General features: G+C 61.2%; 1 protein-coding gene and 1 non-coding gene across 2 annotated transcripts; one reads left to right on the forward strand and one right to left on the reverse strand.

Moving 5' to 3' along the window:
• Nucleotides 1–4029: 4029 nt before the first annotated feature.
• On the reverse strand, nt 4030–13573 carry FSCN1 (fascin actin-bundling protein 1). Its single transcript, XM_061153751.1, has 5 exons — nt 12636–13573; nt 6370–6526; nt 6160–6281; nt 5738–5905; nt 4030–5321 (listed from the first exon to the last, which is right to left on the reverse strand). Exons 1-5 carry the CDS (start codon nt 13465–13467, stop codon nt 5119–5121), a joined length of 1482 nt encoding a protein of 493 aa, XP_061009734.1. The 5' UTR covers nt 13468–13573; the 3' UTR covers nt 4030–5118.
• A 4015-nt stretch (nt 13574–17588) lies between these two features.
• Nucleotides 17589–17661, forward strand: TRNAE-UUC (transfer RNA glutamic acid (anticodon UUC)). The gene has a single exon. It is a non-coding gene; the product is annotated as a tRNA-Glu (tRNA).
• Nucleotides 17662–19449: the final 1788 nt, after the last annotated feature.

Here is a 19449-nt window from a genome sequence, read left to right on the forward strand (position 1 = left end):
TGGCGCCCACAGCACTGCATTGCCTTCCTTCCCGTCCCCTCCTCTCGCCGTCCTGGGGTCACCTCCCAGAGAAGCCGCTTTGGCCTCGATGCTCGTATCCATTTGTTTCTGGGGGACCCGATCACATGACAGTCAGTACCTGGACATACCTGTTCGGTTTGTGGGTTCTTTACTGAAGCATCACCGACTTACACTGTTGTGTTGGTTTCAGGTGCACAACAGTGTAAGCTACAGACGCACATAGTGTGTGTTACACAGAGATGTCCTATATGTTACAGTTACTACCAGGATAAGTCTGGTTACGGCTGTCACCCACCACACAGAGCGGTTACAGTATTAACTAGTTCCCCTGTGTCTGCATTGCATCCTGGGGAACTGTTCATTTTGTAACTGAATGTCTGCACCTCTAAGCCCCTTCACCGATTGCACTCACTCATCCCCCTCTCCCAAGTCCTCCATTCTGGTAACCACCTCTTTGTTCCTGTGTCTCTGAGCCTGTTTTTGTCTTGTTACGACAATATCTGTCTTTGTTTGACTTATTTCACTTCGCAACATACCCTCCAGATCCAGGCATGTTGTACAAAAAGCAAGATTTCATTCCTTGTTATGACTGAGCAGTACTCCATTGCATGTATGTGTGTATATATACATAGATACCACACCTTTTTAAAGGTTTGGTTTTCTCTTTTTTTAGTATTTATTTTTTTGGCTGCACAGGGTCTTAGTTCAGCGTGTGGGAACTTCGATCTTCATTTCGGCCTTCAGGATCTATTAGCGCAGCATGAAAACTCTTAACTCGAGGCAGGCGGAATCTAGTTCTGTGACCAAGGATTGAAACCTGGCCCCCTGTATTGGGAGCGCAGACTCGGCCACTGGACCACCAGGGAAGCCCCCTATTCTCTTATTTCTTTTTTTTCAGGCGAGACTTTCTTGACTGGGGCCGCTGCTGCGGCGAGGGGAAGTGAGAACAACAAACCAGATTCCCTTGCTTGCTGGCTCCTCTTATTTCTTAAAGCAACAATTGTGATGGGGATCATAGCTCTTTCAGAGCAGCCTGCCCAGTCCCAGGTTCCTGGAGGTGTGTCTCCCACCCCTTCTGGGGGTTGTCCCTGTTTGGTGGGGCCACGTGGGGGCAGGGAAAGGAGTGCAGGGTCCCCTCCTCCATCTCCTGCAGCTTTGGTCTTAATTATTCACACCTCGGGGAGGATGGGCCTCCTCTTGGCTAAGCTCAGGGGCCCACACGAACCGGCTGGGGCTTCAGGCCAATTGCTCAGCCCTGCCCCACCCCTGCCGGGCGGCTTGGGGCCCCTTTTCCGGGCCTCCTGCCAGGAGCCCCCATCTGTCCCCTTCTCCTCTTGCTGCCCCAGGGGTCTCAGAGCCCCTCCCCCGTCAGTCTTGCTGTCCCTGGAAGGAGGGAAACTGAGGCCAGAGGGTCCCCAGGGAGTCCAGAGGGGTGGGGGTCTCTTTGTAGCATCACCCACCTTACACTTCAGTGTGTTTTGGTCCCCTCCCCAATTCTGGCAGAAGCCGCTGTGTCCCTGGAGGAAGAGGGGCCCAGTTAGGTCTGGAGTGTCCTCCAACGAGGTCTCCCCGGAGATGAACAGGGGAAGAGCCTGAGCTTTGGAGTGCAGGGGGGCTGTGTTTGAAGTGTCCTGTGAAGATGCCCCTGGGAAGCTCTGAGGGACCCACCTGGGTCCTCCCGGGGCTGGAGCCCCCAGCAGGGCTGGAAGTCCCACCCCAAAAGGATGTGAATGGCCGTCTGTGAAAAAAAGTCCTGTTTTTTTCTAGCTGGGCTGCATCTTGGGAAACACAGCTGCCCGCAGCTGCCCCACCCGGCCTCAGGCAGTCCTGCCCCTGCCGGGGGAGGACTCACGGAAGGGAAGAAAGCTTGCCTGTCCTTGCTTCTTCCTTCCTTACAAGTTCAACTGCGTGTTCTTCATTTGGGCTCACAACCAACCCCAGTGGAGTAGCTGGGAGCCTGGGCTGCACCTGACCAGACTCGCTGGGCACCCTCTAGGCCCCCGTTTCCCCATCTGAGCAACGGGAGGCTGGACTCCTGCTCGTCCTCCATGGCAGGCTTGGGGGGAACGCACCCTCAGAACTGTGGGGCCCTGCTGGCCCCCGACCCAGCTGGAGGTGGGAGGAGCTGCCAGTCAGGGTCTAGGAGAACACCGGGGCAAGGAGTCCCCAAGGACAGAGGGCGGCAGCCTGTGAGTCAGGGCAGGCTGGTGGGCAACCCGCTGGCTCCTTGTCCCGGGGGGCTGGCCCGTGTGCCCGTGTGTGCATGTCGTGTCCATGTGCACCTGAGTAGTGTGCACTGGGCTCTTGTGCGTGCCTTCACGTGTTCCTGTGTGCACACACCCACTCGTGGGCCTGTGTGCCTGTGTGTGCAGGGTCCTGGGGTCGCGGGCCTGTGAACTGGAAATTGCTGAGGAGGTAAACACACTTCCAGTTGGAGGAAGAACTGCATGCTTTGCCCAGGAATCTGATGTGGGGCCCCAGAACCAGTTCTGACGGGGGTGCGGAGGCGGGGCAGGGGGGTGGAGGGGGGGTGGGTGCACTTTGCGGTCAGCACTTGGGGAGCCCCGGCGCGCAGGAGTGAATCTGGAGGTCCCCACGGTGCTCCTGCGCGCCACCCTAGTGTCCGCCTCCTTCCCACAGCATCCTGTTGCCTCCATGGGACCTGGAGACAACGGCCTCACTCGGGCAGATCCACTCCTCCTCGGGACCCAGCCAGGGCCCAGCCACAACTCCTGACCTTTGCGTGTGCGGTGGTTCCCTGGCCTGGCCGCTCTTCCCGTCCCAGGTGCTGGGTTAGGCCCCCTCCTCCCTAGGTGTGATCGCCTCCGCCACCAGACTTTGCACCTCGTTTGCAGAGAAGATGAGGGGAAGGGGAACAGCCCCTGGAACGCACGCAGCCAGTGCTCACTTTTGCAGAATGCGTGGAATTTAGAATCAGCCCCTAGGCCTGGCTCAGAGGATGCGGGCAGAGGTCCCTGGAATCTCTCCAGGACAGGTCATTCCGCTCCTGGGCAGCACCCTCCCCGAGAACCTCTGGGCACACCTCCACCTCGCTCCACTGCCCAACTGGGGACCCCTGCCCCCAACGGTCTGTAAGAGCTTGGCTCTGGAATCCTCATCTGAGGCTCCTTCCACGTCACTGAGACTCCTCTGGCTTCCAGCCTGGCTTGAACAGTGGTGGGGGTTGGTCGCCAGGACCCCGCTGGGAGCTCACCATCCCTTTGTGGCCATCTGTCCTTGTCAATCTCGAGACTCCCGCCCCCAGGGACCACCAATCACAGCGCAGGCATCCCAGTTTCGTCATCGGCAGCCAATCAGCGCTTCCGCTGACCGCTCAGGCCCCCTCTGCCCCTGCGAGACGGCAGTAGGCCCAAGTCCGTCTTCAGTTGCCGCCTGCCTGTTGGACACCCGTGGGGCGCCCCATTCCACCCCCAAGGCTGCGCCTTGCTGCTCTCAGCCTCAGTCTGCCCCTCTGTAAGATGGGGACAGGCAGGCTCTGGGTAACATGAGGGACTGCACAAGAGGGCCCACCCAGCGCCTGTCTCTCTGGAGGTCCCTGCAGGGCTGGCCACGTGGAGGCCTGCCAGGGACCAAGAAGGGCAGGGTGGACTCGGGACCCAGGTGACCCCTCAAGGCCAGAAACTTCCGGCCTTATCTGCCTGACAGAGAAGTGGCTCTGTCCCTCTGCAAGCTGGGCGCCGGCGTCTTCTGATCCAGGCACCCAACCTGGACTGCAAGCCTAGTCCACCCAGCGGACTCCTCTCAAGGCCGGTCCCCACCTCGGTGGGAGCCTGCGGTCTGGGGGTGTGGATGGACGCATAGGAGGCCTCTTCAGGATGGAAAGGGGGCAGCCCAGGCCTCCACACCCTAATCAAGGCACACCTGCCCAGGTGTGCTGGTTTGTGTGTGCTTGACCTCTAACCTCTAAAGTGCAGGAGTCGGTTCCCAAGCCCACCCCTCCCGTCTGCCTTCATCCCAGCGCGGGGCACACACACACAGTCTCAAGGCTGCAGACTTGCATTATTTTATTTTGCTCTTTCCAGTCTGAAGCTACTATCATGGGCGTTTAGAGTTATACAAATGACACTTACAAAAAATAAAAGACCAAGACACCCAGAGTGAGATGCATGGTGGACACTAACCGGATGGGAGGGGAGCCGGCAGGGGCAGGGCTTCCAGGGGGCTCCCGGCTGAGGGGTTGAGGGCCACGCCCAGCTTCATCCCGCACCGAGACCGGAGTCTGGTCAGACGAGGAGCACCGACCACACGGGGCCCTGGCTGAGGCGGTGAGGGGCCCAGCACCACCGGGTGAGACCCGGGCCTGGGGCGGGCACTCGGGAGGGCGGGGCAGAGGAAGCCCCTGGGAAGGTGGGGGAGTTTGGATTCGGAGAGGCGCCCCGCCTGCCCCACCACTAGTGGGAGGAGAGGGCGCAGAGGCCAGGAGAGGCCTCTGTCTCAAGATCCCCTCAAGCCCACTCATGCCTACAACCAGGCTTGCCTGGGGCTCCTCTAGCAATAACATTTCATTAAAAAAAAAAATACTGATTTGGTCATTTTCTGCTTCCAGTCAGGCCAGAGGGAAAGCCAAGAGAGACAGGGGCAGGGTCCCCAGATCCCAGCAGGGTGTGCAGGGGCAGGAGCCAGCCCCGACCTGTCCAGACACAAGGGGGGCCACCGACAGGCCTGGGGCGGGAGCGTGGCTCCTGGGGGCGGGGGTGGGGGGAGGCTCAGGAGGGACAGGAGATTCCAGTTACACACCCCGCCATTCCGGGGGGGCGGGGGCTCGGGAAGGCCTCCCAGCTCCCCCACTCCTCCTCGGCCTCTTTGGGGGAAATAAGGCTCAGAGTCGTCTGAGGTCAGGAGAGAGAAGTTCCAGCCTCGCCCAGGGTGCAGAAGAGAGGGCAGAGGGCCGGGACAGCCCACCGAGGGCCAGGTCGGAGCGCCGACCTGCCCCGGGGGACGACCGGTGAGGGCACCGTTTGCTCTGGGTTTCCAGTTTGAAAGGCTAGGGGCTCGCCACCCGCAGCGGAGCCCCCCAGGAGAAGAGAGTTAGCCGGGGGCGGGGGCAGGGCAGGGAGGGGCCGCGGGGGCGGGGGTCTAGTACTCCCACAGCGTGGTGGGGTCGATGGTGTCGGCGCAGGCCTTCAGGACCCCCGCGTGGTCCCCCTTCAGGTAGTGCCCGCCCACCTTGATGGCCACCTTGTTGTAGTCACAGAACTCCAGGAAGAAGTCCACCGGGGTGTCGCTGCTGCTGGTCACGGACGCGTCATTGCCCACCGTCCAGTACTTGCCCGTGGAGTCTGCAGGGGCGCAGGGGGGACCCCGTCAAGCCCTGCCTCGGGCTCTGCCCTCCGGCCTGCAATCACGGCTCCCGGAGCGGAGCTGGGGCCTGCCGTCCCCCCAGGTGGACGGATGGAGCCCCTCCCGGCCGCCTCCCACCCACAGCTCAAGTGTCCGCTGGCACCCCTGCCGACCCTTCCGAGGACCCCGTCTTCCCCCCTAGCTCTGTCTGCCGCGGTCTCCCTCCTGTACCCACTAGAGCAGAAGGGGCTCCCCCCCAGCTTGAGCCCCTGGCGGCCACGTGGGGCCTGGAATGGCCCAAGCCATGTTGGAGCGCCAAGTGGGGCACAGAGGGGAGGAGGGTACCCTCTGTGCCCAATACTGGCCCTCCCTGCCCCCGGGGGCCCCGCTCAGCCCTGCCCACAGGGGAACCTGCCTTTGATGTTGTAGGCGCCGTCTCGGAACTCCAGCTGGAAGACGTCATAGTTGGAGCGGTTGGCGTCCAGGGTGCCCGTGACCTTGCGGCAGCCAATGAAGCCATGCTCCCCGCGGAACACAATGATGGGCCGGTTGATCAGCTTCATGAGGAAGAGCTCTGAGTCCCCTGTTCCAGGAAGTGGGAAAAGCAGTGAGCCTCAGGGGGATTGGGGCGAGGGGGGGGGTGCAATGCCCAGGGTGTGGCTCAGAGAGGGACAGCAGGAGCCTGGGGTCACACAGCACGCCAGCCCTGGGGGAGGCGAGGTGGGGGCGGTCTGGGAGGATGCCCGGTACAGGGCGGGCTTCGTAAGTGACCATGGCATAGTGAGGACCACCCCCCCCCCAGGGAACTGGGGCTTGAGGTGTGCCCGAGGCGGCTACCTGCCGTCTCCACGGAGGCCGCCAGCTGGCCATTCTTCTTGGCTGTCACGAACTTGCCATTGGACGCACGCAGAATAATCCTCCGATCACGCCACTCAATGTCAAAGTAGCATCTGGCATCCCTGGGGCAAGGGGCGGGGGGACAGGGTCAGGAGAGGTCGTCCCCCCAGGAAGGGCTGGCCTGGGCGAGTGCGGGCAGCAGGCACTCACTTGGTGGAGGCGGTGGACTGCACACCCCCGGTGGTCGTCAGCGTCCAGTACTTGCCCGAGTGGGTGCGGAAAGCACATTTTTTGGTGTCGCGGTCGATCTCCAGTTGGAAGGTCTCTTGGTCGGTCTCTTCGTCCTGATTGGCCGACAGGTCCATACCTGCAGGGAGAGCCTCCAGCTAGGACCAGGGACCCCCGCAACCCCCAGTTCTGGCTGACCCTCAGCCCTGCCCTCACACCAGTACAGCGGGGGGCGGGGGGGCTACTGAGAACCCACCGCATGGCTCAGACCCCTCGGCCTCCACATCAGAGGGAGAACCCAGGACCCCGGGCAGGACCAGTCAAGGACCAAAGCCTGCCAGGTCCACTTACACATCACTCTCTCTGATTTTACAGATGTCAAACTCTGCAACAAACCAGATGCAAAAAAAAAAAAAAAAAAAAACAGATGCAAGAAGATACTGTAGAACCAACGGGGAGAATCTGAACGTGGCCCGGGGTTAGAGGGGAAGGGTTAATCACTGCTAATCATGCTGTCAGTGTGTAAGAGGATGCCTTGCTGTTTACAGAGACACAGGCAAAGATTTCGAGATGAAACGCCCGGATGTCTGGGTTCTGCAGGAAGTACAACCAAAAACAATGAACGGAGGCCCAGGGAGCTGGTGTGGCAGCCGCGGGATTGCTATGCGGTGGTTCATTGTTCCCTCCTGCGTCTGTGATGTGTAAAAGTTCAAAGAGCAACTGCATACGTTCCTTTCAGGAAATCTAGAAAACTCCTAAAAGCGAAGTCACACACCACCCCCATGCCCACCGCACCCCCGGAGAGCCTCTGTGAACGCTGGGCAACCACAACCTCCTAACCGTTTCCCCTGCGTTCACACACACGTTTTCTTGACCTTAAACTGCATGCGGGCGGCAGATTGCGATTTGCACACGACCTGCCTAACACCTTCACATGTGTCCACATCCTGAAATCGTCTGCAAAAGGGGTGGCTTCAGGGGTTTTGTTCCCACAAGCTGCAGCCCCATCGCTTTTGCACACCCGTGTGGACTCCAGCTAAAAGCTGAAATGCAACCTTTGGTCACAACCACAAGTTCGCGCCCCCAAGCACCGTGGGTCTAAGAGCCTCAGTGTCGGGTGAGGTGGGCCTCCAGGCCTTTAAGAAGCCAGGGCCGGTGGCAGGCGCCCCTTCAGATGAGATGAGGCTGGCGGGTGGCAAGGCCTGGGGGCTGAGTGCCCCACCCCCCGCCCAGGACCCCTTCTTGGCTCTCTAGGCACCACCCAGAGGGCCTGACAGGTGTCAGCCCCACGCCACCAGGTCTTGTGTCCCACGTCAGCGGCACCCTGCCTCACAAAAGAGAGGGAGACAGAAAAATAGTGCCCATGCCCAAGGTCATCCAGGGAGAAAGCTAGGGGTCCCCGGGCTCTTGGGAGGAGAAGGGGACAAACGCAGGCCTCGTGCCAAGCCCTGTCCCCCAACCCTCCCTCCCCTCTCTGGACTGGTGGCCACGGCCTCCTCAGGTCACCCTGAACAGACCCTCACCACCGCTGGGCTCGACCCCCAGCCCCCCGGGGTCCCCTGAGCCCCAGTGCCAGGGATCAGCTGTCTACTCAGGCCCCGGGGTGGAGGTGAGTGCCCGCCGTCTGCTCACCACGACACCCTCCGCAGAGCACCAGGTGAGGAGCAGCAAGGGCCGGGCCTGCTGGGGCGCCCAGTCTGCAAGAGCCGGGCCGTCCCGGGGCCACACCGAGCATGCGGGGCGGGGGTCCCTCCTGGCTCAGACCCGTCCAGCCAGCCTGCCCCACCCCACCTGCCGGGCCACGGGGCACCATGTGCCCCATGCGTGGGAGGCCGGCTGATGGCAAGGGAAGGACAGGGGGGCAGGGGAGGGCTGTGAATGGCGGTCAGTGCCCCCGCGCTTGCCAGCCTACCCACTAGTACACGGCCCTGCAGGTTCACAAGGCGCACACCAGGCTCAGACCAGACAGGCCCGGGGGCCCTTCTCCAGGAGACTTCAGGTCCCGGGCGCTCAGCCAGCCCTGCACCCCTGCTGCTCCCAGCAACTCCCCTCCCACCGGGGGGAAGAAGCAAGACTGCAGCGGTGGATCCCTGCCCCAGGCCACACGATGACCACCGCCATCTGCTCAGCCATTCAGACCCCACCCAGCCTGGCTGCGTCCAGTCCTGGAACTGGTGTGATCAACAGGCCTAGGCCGGAGAGCAAGGTACTCAAACTGGGGGCCAGGCGCCTTGTGTGAGCACCACACCCCCAGCCTCAGTTTCCCTCTCTGTCAACCGGGCTCAGTTCTCTCGGTTCTGCCAGGAGATCAAAAGCATGGAGGAGCCCAATGCCAAGTAGACACCGGGTCTTCTGCCCCCTACAGGAGGGGTTGGGGGGAGTGTCCACTCCATCCAGGGGGGCCCCTCCTGGCTCCAAGGCCCTGCCCCAATGGGAAAGGCCCCACTTGGCCTTGGGAGTCTCTAATTAGAGCTGGGTTACTATGGGAACAGGGTTTTCTTTGGGATTTTTCTTTTCATCAACAGCAGCACAGAAAGCGTGAGTCACAGGCCCACTGGAGCCCCGGGAAGTAAGGAGAGAGGTGCGGGGGCTCAGCAGAGCCCACGGGCACGCCCCCTGGGCCCCCGAGATGCCGGGCCCCGCCCCCGTCCATCACGGCTTTCCCTGTCTCCAGCCCCAGGGCCGTCCAGCACAGCCCTGCCTGCAGCACACCCCATGGTCTCATCCCCCCCAGCCTTAGCAGTCCCCAAATCCCCTGACTGGTCAAAAATTGGGCGCTCTCCACCACCCCCATTCAGTTTAATGGAGGGAGCCCAGAAACTTCTGTGGCCTCACCTCACTTCTCCTTGCTGTCAACTCTTGCCACTACCTGACCACCTTAAATTCCTACTCCATTTTTACTCGAGCTTCCTTATTCTTGAGGAGTGGCCTCATCCTTCCCTGAGGCCAACATGACCTGCCTCATCAAGAGAACTCTTACACAGCCTACAAAGCCCGGCCCGTCCAGCCCTTCCTCAGCCAGCCTCACCTTCCAGCCGCTGGGGCTGGGCACTTCCTGAGCACAGAGACCCCGGGCCGCTGCTGGCCCGAGGCAAAGGGGCTGTGAGGTCAGGTGGGAACTGTGCTGAGGCTCTGCCCAGGGTCCAGCTGGAGCCCAGGGCAGTGTGTGCAGGTGTGAGTCGCTCAATCATATCCAACTCTTTGCAACCCCCCATGGACTGAAGCCCGCCAGGCTCCTCTGTCATGGGACTCTCCAGACAAGAATACTGGAGTGGGTTGCCATGCCCTTCTCCAGGGGATCTTCCTGACCCGGGGATCAAACCCGGGTCTCCCGCACTGCAGGCAGATACCTTACCATCTGAGCCACCAGGGCAGTGGAGCCCAGGACAGGCAGGGGCCAAAGGAGCTTGAATACGGCTCACTCGGCAGCCCCGCCTGTGTGGTCATGGTGACCCCACTTCCCAGGACCTCGGGTGGACGAGGGCCATCTGCCTTGTCACAGCAGCTCTCGGGACCCTACGGCCTGGTGGCCAACACTGCCTCTAACGGTGGCTGCGATGACCTCCTCCCAGAAATACGGTCTGGCCACAAAGAACGTGCCCAGGTGGAGCCCTTTACAGATGGGGATACTGAGGCCAGAGAGCAGCTTGCAGCTTCAGCAGGAAGCACCCCACCCGCACGGGCCCTGGCTGCTGGGATGACTCATATCCCCCGCCGGCAAAACCCAGGAGGCTCCTCCTTCCTGGCCTGCGTTTCCCAACGTGTGTCTGGAGGAGCCGCCCCCGCCTCCCTGCCACGCAGGCCTGTCCAAAATGGCCTCTGCAGGCACGCCCCCCCAACCCCGCACGGCCCGGCCCCCATCACCCTCCATCCCGCCAGGGAGACCAGACGTCAGAGTGGACCCCAAAACCTGAGGCCAAGGGAGCCCCAATCTTGGCCCCCAAAGCTCCCTCCCTTTTAAACACACAGATGAGCCCACAGCTCTCCTGCTGCAATTTCCGGAGGCTCCTCCTGCCCCATCAGCCTGAATCACACCATGACACCCCCAGCGAGCCTTACTCAAAGGAGAGGGTGTCTGTCCAGGCTCGCCGCCTGGAACCTGCCGAAAATACCCCAGGCTCTCTCTAACCCTTCCTGGCCCCAGGGGGCTCCTGCCATGTCTTTCCCAGGGAAGGGGTGGGACACAGCCGGCAAGCACGGAGCATCCTTCATTGATAAGCACCCACTCCTGCAGCCCTGCTGGCTGATCCAGTCCCGTGGACCAATCTCACAAGCTGCTTCTCGGCCAGCATGGGGCTTTCTGCTCCTCTCTGCCTCAGGGCCTTTGCACAAGCTGCACTCTGTGTCTGCAACACTGTCCCACACACCTGATACATCCCACCTTCTGTTCATCCTCAGGTCAGGTCAAATGTCCTCCCTGGAAAGGGACCTCTCCCATCTAACCTGGGGCCCTCATGGACCTCCTGGAGTCCCAGACACGTCTGTTGCCCAAGATGTGGCTCACGTCCCAGTGAGGACACAGCGCCCAGCAGGGAAGGCTCCGGGACGTGCCTATTTGCTCACCACTCAGGCCTCAGCATGCCTCACTCGCTAGGGGTTCAGTGTTTGCGGAGTAGGTGAGGAGTCCTGCCCCACCTAGTGCTGTGTGAGACTGGAGAGGGGAGGTCCTGTGGTCCCCAGAGGCTGGGAGGCGTCAGGGGTCCAGATGAGGACCCTTTCTGGACTCAAACCCAGTTCTGCCTGCTGCATGCTTGCTGTGTGACCTTGGGAACAGGGCTTCTCTCTGGGCCCAAACCCGCTCATCTGCAGGACGGAAGAAGCTTGGCCCACTTCAGTCCTCAGCCTGCAACCTCGGGCGGGAGCTGCCACCGGGCTGCAACCTTCTGGGCAGAGTACAGTCTGGAGGGTGGTCATCAGGAGGAAGGCGGGCCATTGCCTGGGGTTCCCACCCAGCTATCTATCTCCAGAGGCCGGGGTCCACCTTCCTGTCTGGGGGGAGCAAGACATCCAGAGGTTCCCCGGGGGGAGAAGGAACAGACTGCGTTCTGGGTCAAAGGAGGGGCCAGGGCGCCAGAAGGAAGAGAAGCCGCCTAGGGGGGAATCTGAGCCCGGAAAGTGGGGGCTCATTCTGGCGGGCAGGCCGGTAGGAAATGGCCAGGCCAGCGGGAGGCCCCAGGAAAGGATGCGTCGAGTTGCAGCCAGCTGTTCCAGGCGGGAGTCTTAGGGGGTGGGTTTACTCGAGGCGGGGGTGGGGGAGGCACTTTCCGAGGGTGCCGGGCACCCACGGAGCAGAGCGCACGGCCGCGAGCCGCAGGGCGGGGTGCCTGGCGGGCCGCCATCCCCGCCTCGCCGCCCTGGACCTGGGCGCGAGCAGGGAGGCCGTGGGGCGGCTTCGGACGGAACACCCGGCCCGGGGTTGGGGGGCGGCGCGGGGGGTTCCCAGCAGGGGGTACCCGCAGAAAGCCGACTCCCTCCCCGCCCAACCTCATCTGGTTTTCCCATCCGCAGAGACCGAGCAGGACAAAGGGGGCGAGGGAGGGCCCTGTCGAGGAGCCCGCCCCCTGCTCACAAAGGCCGCGGCCTCGAGCGCGGGGCGGACGCGGGAGGAGGGGCTGGGGGGAAGGGCAGACACTCCGGGCGCCCCCCTCCAGCAGAGGCCAACCCCTCCCAGCAGCCAGAGGGGGTGCAGAGAAGCCCAGACCCTGGGGAGGTGGGCGCGCACCCCACGGAGACCAAAGGACTCCCCATTCCGCCCGCGAAAGGCGGCCCTTAGGGAGCGCGAACGCGCCCAGCGCCGGGGGCGACCCCTCGCTCCGCCCTGGAACTAAAGACCCACTAACGGGGGGAAGGGCACGAGGCAACGGGCGAGGGGCGGCCCCTCCCCCAGGGCTGGGCCCACGGAGCCCAGGGATCCGCACGAGTCAGGAAGACCCAGATTGGGCAGGGGGTGCGAGGGTGGCACCCGGGGCGGGGCCTGAGCGCGGCCTAGGGAGCCCCAAGCCCAAGGCGGAGTGGGGGCCGCGCCACGGCCCCCAAGGACGGGCAAAGCCCCACCCCTCGCCCCTTCCTCGAGGTCGGAGCGCACGCTCCGCGGCCGGGTGGGGTGGTCTGAGCGCCCAGCGGGGGCGCACCCGGCGTCGCTCGGGATTGCCGCGGGCGAGGAAAGGCGGGAGGCGTGGGGACGGGGGTGGGGTGGGGTGCGCTTTGTGCAAGGCCGTGAAGAGGCGAGGGACGGCGTCCCCACTCACCCTGGCGCGTGGACACGTTCCTCTCGTTGGCCGCCTGCAGCACGACCTGGGCGCAGCTCTGCTCCAGGGCGAAGAGCTCGTCCTTGCCCACCTTGGTGGCCTTGCCCGCCTTGAGCGTGCCGCTGGGCCCCGACGGCGCCAGGTAGCGGCCCTCGCAGTCGCGGAAGGCCACCTTGCCGGAGCGGAACTCCAGCGTGTAGCCGGTGGCGGGCTCAGGGTGCGCCACCAGGCGCCCGTCGTGGCGCAGGAAGCGGTGGTCGGCCGTCTGCAAGCTGTAGCGCTGGTCTTGGAAGGCCAGCGTGATGAGCGAGTCGACGCCCCAGGGCACGTCGCGGTCCACCGAGATCTCGTCGGCCGGCCGCGCGCCCAGGTGTGCGTAGCGCTTGCGGGCCAGGCTGTAGATGTTGACCTGCGGGTGCATAGCGATGTGCACGCTCCACTTCTCGGCCTGCGACACGGTCTGAGCGAAGCACGACAGGCGGTCCTCGGTGCCGCCGAAGTAGCGCCGGTGCGCCTCGGACTGCAGCGACCAGCGGCCGTCGTCGTGCGCCACGATGAGAAAGCGGCAGTCGGCGCCGGGCGCCTCGTGCTCGCAGGTCACGTTGCCGTCCTTGTCGGCCGCCAGGTAGCGACCCAGGTGGCTGCGGAGGCACACGGCGGCGCTGCCCGCCTCATCGGGCGGCTGCTCCAGCGTCCAGATCTGCTTCTTCTTCAGGCTGCTGGCCGAGGCGTTCACCTTGAACCCGAACGTCTCGGCCGTCAGGTACTTGTTGTTGCAGTTGATGAGCCCGAACTGGATCTGCAGGGCCTCGGCCGTGCCGTTGGCGGTCATGGTGGCGGCTGGCGGCGGGCCGGCGCGGCCCGGGCGGTCGGTGGCGGGTCCCGGCGGCGGTGCCCTGCTCCTTTGTTCGGCGGCTGCCGCGGCAGTGCGCGCACCCTCAGCAGCGGCTTTACAAAGCCGGCTCGCGGCGCCCGCGCCCCTTTATAGGCGGGGTGACGTCAGCGCCGCCAGGCCCCGCCCCCGCCCCGCCCCGCCCCGGGGCTCGCCGAGCGGGGGGCGCGCGGGCGGAGCCAGCGAGCCGAGTGGCGCTGGGGGCCCGGAGGGGCGCGGGCGGCGGCTGCGCTCTCAGCCGCCCTCCTTCTGCACTGCCGGCCTCTGCAGTCCCCCCGACTTGGGGCCACCGCTCCCTTCCCCCCAAGACCAAAGCCCCACCCTCGCGGCGCCGCAGCCTGAAGGCTCGCCCAGAGCAGGGGACCCCTCAGAGGCCCCCCCAACCCCAAGCCCAGTCGGGAGGAAGGCCCGAGTCAGATTAGAGGTTGTGGATTAGAGACCTCGGAAACCACGGAGCTCATCAGTACTAGCGGAGCGCTCCGGAGGCTCCTGGAGGAGGTGGACTTAGCTCAGAGCCTTGAAGGAGCAGAGAGGGGACCCTCCAAGTGCCTGTGGGCGGAAGGGTGGGCGCAGGCCAGGAGCTGGGAAGGGGTCTGCCGGCCCCAACTCACCCAACCCAGGCTCTGCAGCCTCCAAAGCGGGGTCTGTGGTTCCCCGAAGTGTCCCTTCCAGAACGCTGCTCGGAAACGCACCCTCCCTCCCGGGGATCCAGGCACCCAGCCCCCCTGGCCCAAATCGGTCTCCGGGGCAGTGACGGCGTTCCCATCCCGAGGCTGCAGAGGTCACAGGGTTCTGGTGAGGTTCACAGGCATAGAGCGAGTTGCTGTTCCATCACTGGGTCGTGTCCAACTCTTTGCGACCCCACAGGCTGCAGCATGCCAGACATCCCTGTTCTTTGCTATAGAGTGAGTAGTGAGCCCTTGTATGAAGCAGGGAAGAGATGTGCTAGGACTCAGGAAGCACAGCCCTAAGGGGGGACAACCTGGGTCTCCAGCCCCAGGGGCCAGCACACCTCCCACTCTGTACCTCCCCCCAGGTCCCACTGCACTGGACTCTGAGCCTGGTACCCAGGAGGGGATATTTTCTACAGATGCCCTTCCCCACCACCACCCTGGAGAGGAGCACTTCCCTTTTCTGAGCATCTCCAAAGGCCAAGACTTTTGCTGGGACATTCCCCACATGCCAGGCAAGCCCCTGGAATGCCAGCGTGACCACAGGCTGCCCACAAGGTCTTGAGGCTGAAGGCAGAGGGCACTGAACTAGCTCCCGGGCTGGTTGGTCTGCGCCGCTGCCCCCCGCCCCCCACCCACCCACCCCCAGGCAGCCTCCTCCAGGGGCTTTTATCTTCCAGGGTAATTCTGTGTTACCTTCCCGTTATTGTAGGTCAGGTAGGTTAACTGGCAGGGCCTTGAGCCCCAGACAGCCACTGTCCATAGCACACCCTCCCACAAAGCTCTGGAGAGCTGAGAAACCAAGTTTCTCATTTTGAGGTCATCTGATAGGTGTTTCCCTGGTGGTTCCATGATAAAGGATCCACCTGCCAATGCAGGCAAACCCGAGTCTGTGGGTTCAATCCCTGGGTCGGGAAGATCCCCTGGAGGAGGAAATGGCGACCCACTTCAGTATTCTTGCCTGGAAAATCCCATGGACAGGGGAGCCTGGCAGGCTACAGTCCATGAGGTCGCAAGAGTTGGACATGACTTTTAGTGACTAAACAACGACAAACAGGCTTGAAACCCAGGGTCTCCCTGGCTGTGTGACTGTAGGCAAGTTACTTAACCTCTCTGAGCCTGTTTCACCTTTTGTAAAAGAGATGCAAATCCCTCATCTCAGGGTGGTCTGAAGGTCCCTGAGGACTTGGAGCTCAGACCCTGTCCCTGGCCACCCTCAGAACCCATTGCTATCCCTAAGGATCTCTGGTTAGGGCCAACTCTCTGGCCAGCTACCACGGCTCTTAAGAGAGGATGCTGAATAACTGAAGGCTGGGGGCAGCAGCCCTGTGCTGACAGCGAGGACTTGGATCTGCTGAGACACGCCTGCTGTGGAGCTGGAGTTGGGGGCTCCTGCCTCTCAGTCAGGCCAGGGGTGGGAGCAGGTCCAGGCCTTCCCAGGTTATGCTTTTGATGGGTGCAAAGATTGGAGAGCCTGGCTGGGTGGTAGCCCTGGCTTCTTGCACTGGGCTTCCTGCGGTCGAATGCACACCCTGGTCCTCAGTTTTTCCATCTCTAAGACGGGCATCATGATAGCATCTGTCCCAGGAGAGAAGCCGAGAGGACAGGAGCCCACACACATGAATGGGACCAAGGGGTTCCTGGGACGTGGCACTCAGTTTTCGAACCAGGAAGGTCTTGGGCAGATGGGGACAGGTTGGTGACTCCACACACCAGGCACCTAGATGACAGAGCCTGGCACGTGGTCAGTGCTCATAAACGCCAGCTGGTCTTGGGGACGCAGATGGGCCAGACTCCCTCCAGCCCCCTAAGGTCCCCAGGAATTCCCAGGACCCTAGTCATATAGTCAGAGCAATGGTGGAGCACAGCTTTAGGATCATTTGGCCAGGAGCGTAAGCCTTGTGCCAATTTGCTGAATAAATTAACATCAGATAGAGCAATGTGGAGGATGGGACATAGAAAGGGGACCTTGGATTTCCCCATGGACAAGGGCAGGCAGGTCAAGTGAGCAGAATAGAGACTGAGGCATTGGGGAATCAGGTTAGTCCTGAGACTGGGGGTGGGAGGGCCGGGGAGGAGTCAATATATGAAGAATTGAGGTTTACTTCAACAGGTGTGGAGCTAAGTGATTATTATTTAATTTCTTCTGAATAGACAAGACATTCACATAGTTCAAATATCCCAAAACCTAAAAAGGCCTTTGTCCTCCACCTCCCTCCACTCCACCCCACTACCTGCATAACTGCTATTAGACTGTTTTCCTCTCGTTGAACTTCAAAGACAAGCAAACACAGAATTTTTTTTAATTGGAGGATAATAGCTTTACAAAATTGTGTAAACCCACCCTCCAGTGGGTTTCAAGCCTATTTGTTGTTGTTTAGTCACTAAGTCGTGTCCGACTCTTTGAGACCCCACGGACCGTAGCCCGCCAGGCTTCTCTGTCCGTGGGATTCTCCAGAAAAGAATACTGGAGCCGGTTGCCACTGCCTCCTCCAGGGGATCTTCCTGACCTAGGGATCAGACCTGTGTCTCCTACATTGCAGGCAGATTCTTTACCACTGAGCCACCAGGGAAGCCCCTTAGATGAGGAGAAAGGAAAGCATCTCAGGGTTTTTGTTTTTTTAATTGAAGTATAGTTGATTTACAACGTTGTTAGTTCCTATTGTACAGCAAAGTGATTCGGCCATACGTATATATATATTCTTTTTTTCAAATATTCTTTTCCATTATGGTTTATCACAGGGTTTTTTTTAATCAAAGGATAATTGCTTACAATGTGGTGTTACTTTCTGCTGTACAAGAACGTGAATCAGTCAGGTTTTTAAAAAATTATTCTCGTTAGTTATTACTGAAATGTCAATGTAGCAGCAAAACCTCCATCGAGTCAGTTGAGCCGAAGAGCATTTTCAAAACTGCCCGTCTGCTCTGCACCCACGTCCCCGCCTCTCGCTTTCCCCGCGTGTCGGTTACAATGGGAACCTCTGTGTCCAGCGCGGCCACACGGAACTGTCCGCAGGCTCCACCTCAGGTCCCTCTGGGGAAGGACAGGAACATGGACGCTGTGTCCCTGGGTCCCCCGGGAACCCAGGTGCCACCTGAGCTGCCCAGAACCAGGGCATGGCCTGGGGAGAACGGACGTGCTTGGCTGGGGCTGGGCCCGAGCCGCTCCCAGGCTGGCCACCGGGCACCCTGCTGCCTGGTCTGGGGAGGGAAAGCAGGCCACCAGGAGGGCCTGCTCGGCCCGGCCTGAGCCCAGGTCCCCGAGTCACAGAGACTCGGACTCCTCCCCACACGACAGCCTCAGAGAATTTCTGGTCCTACCCACCACGGACGGGCAGGGGCGTCCCATCCCCGGTGCATGCCCCCACAGAAGTCACAGGAGGAGGGACTTCCCTGGTGGTCCAGTGGTCAGGACTCGGTGATTTCACTGCCGAGGGCCCGGGTTCGATCCCTGGTCAGGAAAGTAAGATCCCACAATCCGTGACAAAACATTCCCTATGAAATGACACGCTGCCTGGGTTTTGCCTTAAATTCTTCCAGACAGGGTGGTGCGTACGTGGGGATGACCTATGTGAGTCTCTCTCTTTTTATTTTTTGGCCCACTCAGCCTGACTCTGACCAGGGATCAAACCCAGGTCCTCGGCAGGGCAAGTGGAGAGTTCCAAATGTTGGACTTTCAGGGAATTCCCGAGTCTCTGCTTGAATAAATGTTTGGACCCATAATAAAAAGTTTTAGACAAGGCTTCCCTGGTGGTGCAGTGGATGAGAATCCGCCTGCCGATGTAGGCAACGTGGGTTCGATCCCTGGTCTGGGAGGATCCCGGATGCCGTGAAGCAGCTGAGCCCGTGCCCCACAGCTACTGAGCCTGTGCTCTAGAGCCTGCGAACCGCAGCTACTGAAGTCCTCGCGTCTGCAGCCCATGCTCTGCAACAAGAGAAACCACCGCCAGAAGCCCGCACACCACAACGAGCAGTGGGCCCCTCTTGCCGCCAGCTAGAGAAAGCCCACGTAGGGCCATGAAAACCCCACGCAGCCAAAGAAACTGAAAAATTAAAGTTTTAGACAGGCACACTAAGAATAAAAATAAAATACCCCTCTCTCAGTCCCCTCTCTCCCAAAAAATCGTGGTGGTGGGGCAGGAGACAGAGAGAATACACTGATTGTGCCGGCAGGGAGGCAGCAGAAGGGATGCCACACTACGAATCTTACGTCCGCCTGACCGTTTCCGCAGCAATACTGGACCCGGACATTCTGATCCTGGATCTTCGCCTCTGCCTTAGTCCTTGTCCTGCGTGTGCTGTTCCATCGTGTTTGAAACTCACGCTGCCGGCCCTCTCTCTACGTTTGTTCAGAAACGTGCTCTGTAGGCAGCGATGGAGAGCCGGCAGGTAGATGCTTAGATAGGAGGTGTCTCTTCTGTCTGCGCACCACCCCCTCCACCCTCAGGGCTTTTCCCACCCGTCCTCTCTGGCGTGTGGAAGGGCCTCAGATTCCTACCAGGTTGTTGTGTAGGCCTGAGGCTTCAGGCTTGATGCCCGGGGCGAATGCCTCCCTGGACCGGCTGGGCCCTCTCCCCTGGGCCCAGGTTGCGCCATGCTGCCTGGGGCCTGCAGCACCTTGGGCTCCCCATGGCTTCTCTCCAGGAAATCTTGCCAAGCCCCACTTCTCCCGAGACCCGGCCGGAGACCCAGGCCCTGGCACTGTGTGACCCCATGGACTGCAGCACTCCAGGCCCCCTGTCCATCACCATCTCCCAGAGCTTGCTCAAACTCATGTCCATTGAGTCGGTGATGCCATCCAACCGTCTCATCCTCTGTCGCCCTCTTCTTCTCCTGCCCTCAGTCTTTCCTAGCATCAGGGTCTTTTCAGTGAGTACGCTCTTCGCATCAGGTGGCCAAAGTACTGGAGCTTCAGCTTCAGCATCAGTCCTTCCGATGAATATTCAGGACTAATTTCCTTTAAGACTGACTGGCTTCTCGGCCTTTTGGCTAAGATCAGGTGTGATATCTGGTGAGGGGGCGGGCATTACACCTCTGCCAGTGTAGGAGGGGGAGTGACTGCTTCATGGGGATGGGGTTCCTTTCAGGGGGACCACATGTTCTGGAACTAAGTCTAGGTGGCGGGTGCATGAGATTTTGATTTTGTGCCAAAGGCCACAGAGGGGCTTTCCTGGTGGCTCAGTGGTAAAGAATCCACCCACCAATGCAGGAGACGTGGGTTTGATCCCTGAGTGGTGAAGATCCCCTAGAG

This window comes from Dama dama, chromosome 10 (genome assembly GCF_033118175.1).
Source record: "Dama dama isolate Ldn47 chromosome 10, ASM3311817v1, whole genome shotgun sequence".
NCBI classification, from domain to species: Eukaryota; Metazoa; Chordata; class Mammalia; order Artiodactyla; family Cervidae; genus Dama; species Dama dama.

Excerpts from the sequence above, each read along its gene's own strand:
- FSCN1 (XM_061153751.1), bottom strand. The coding sequence starts at position 13,467 with ATGACCGCCAACGGCACGGCCGAGGCCCTGCAGATCCAGTTCGGGCTC. Across the intron at positions 6,282-6,369 it reads CAGTCCACCGCCTCCACCAA|GGATGCCAGATGCTACTTTG; the intron begins GTGAGTGCCTGC and ends CCCTTGCCCCAG. Across the intron at positions 5,906-6,159 it reads GGCCTCCGTGGAGACGGCAG|GGGACTCAGAGCTCTTCCTC; the intron begins GTAGCCGCCTCG and ends TTCCTGGAACAG.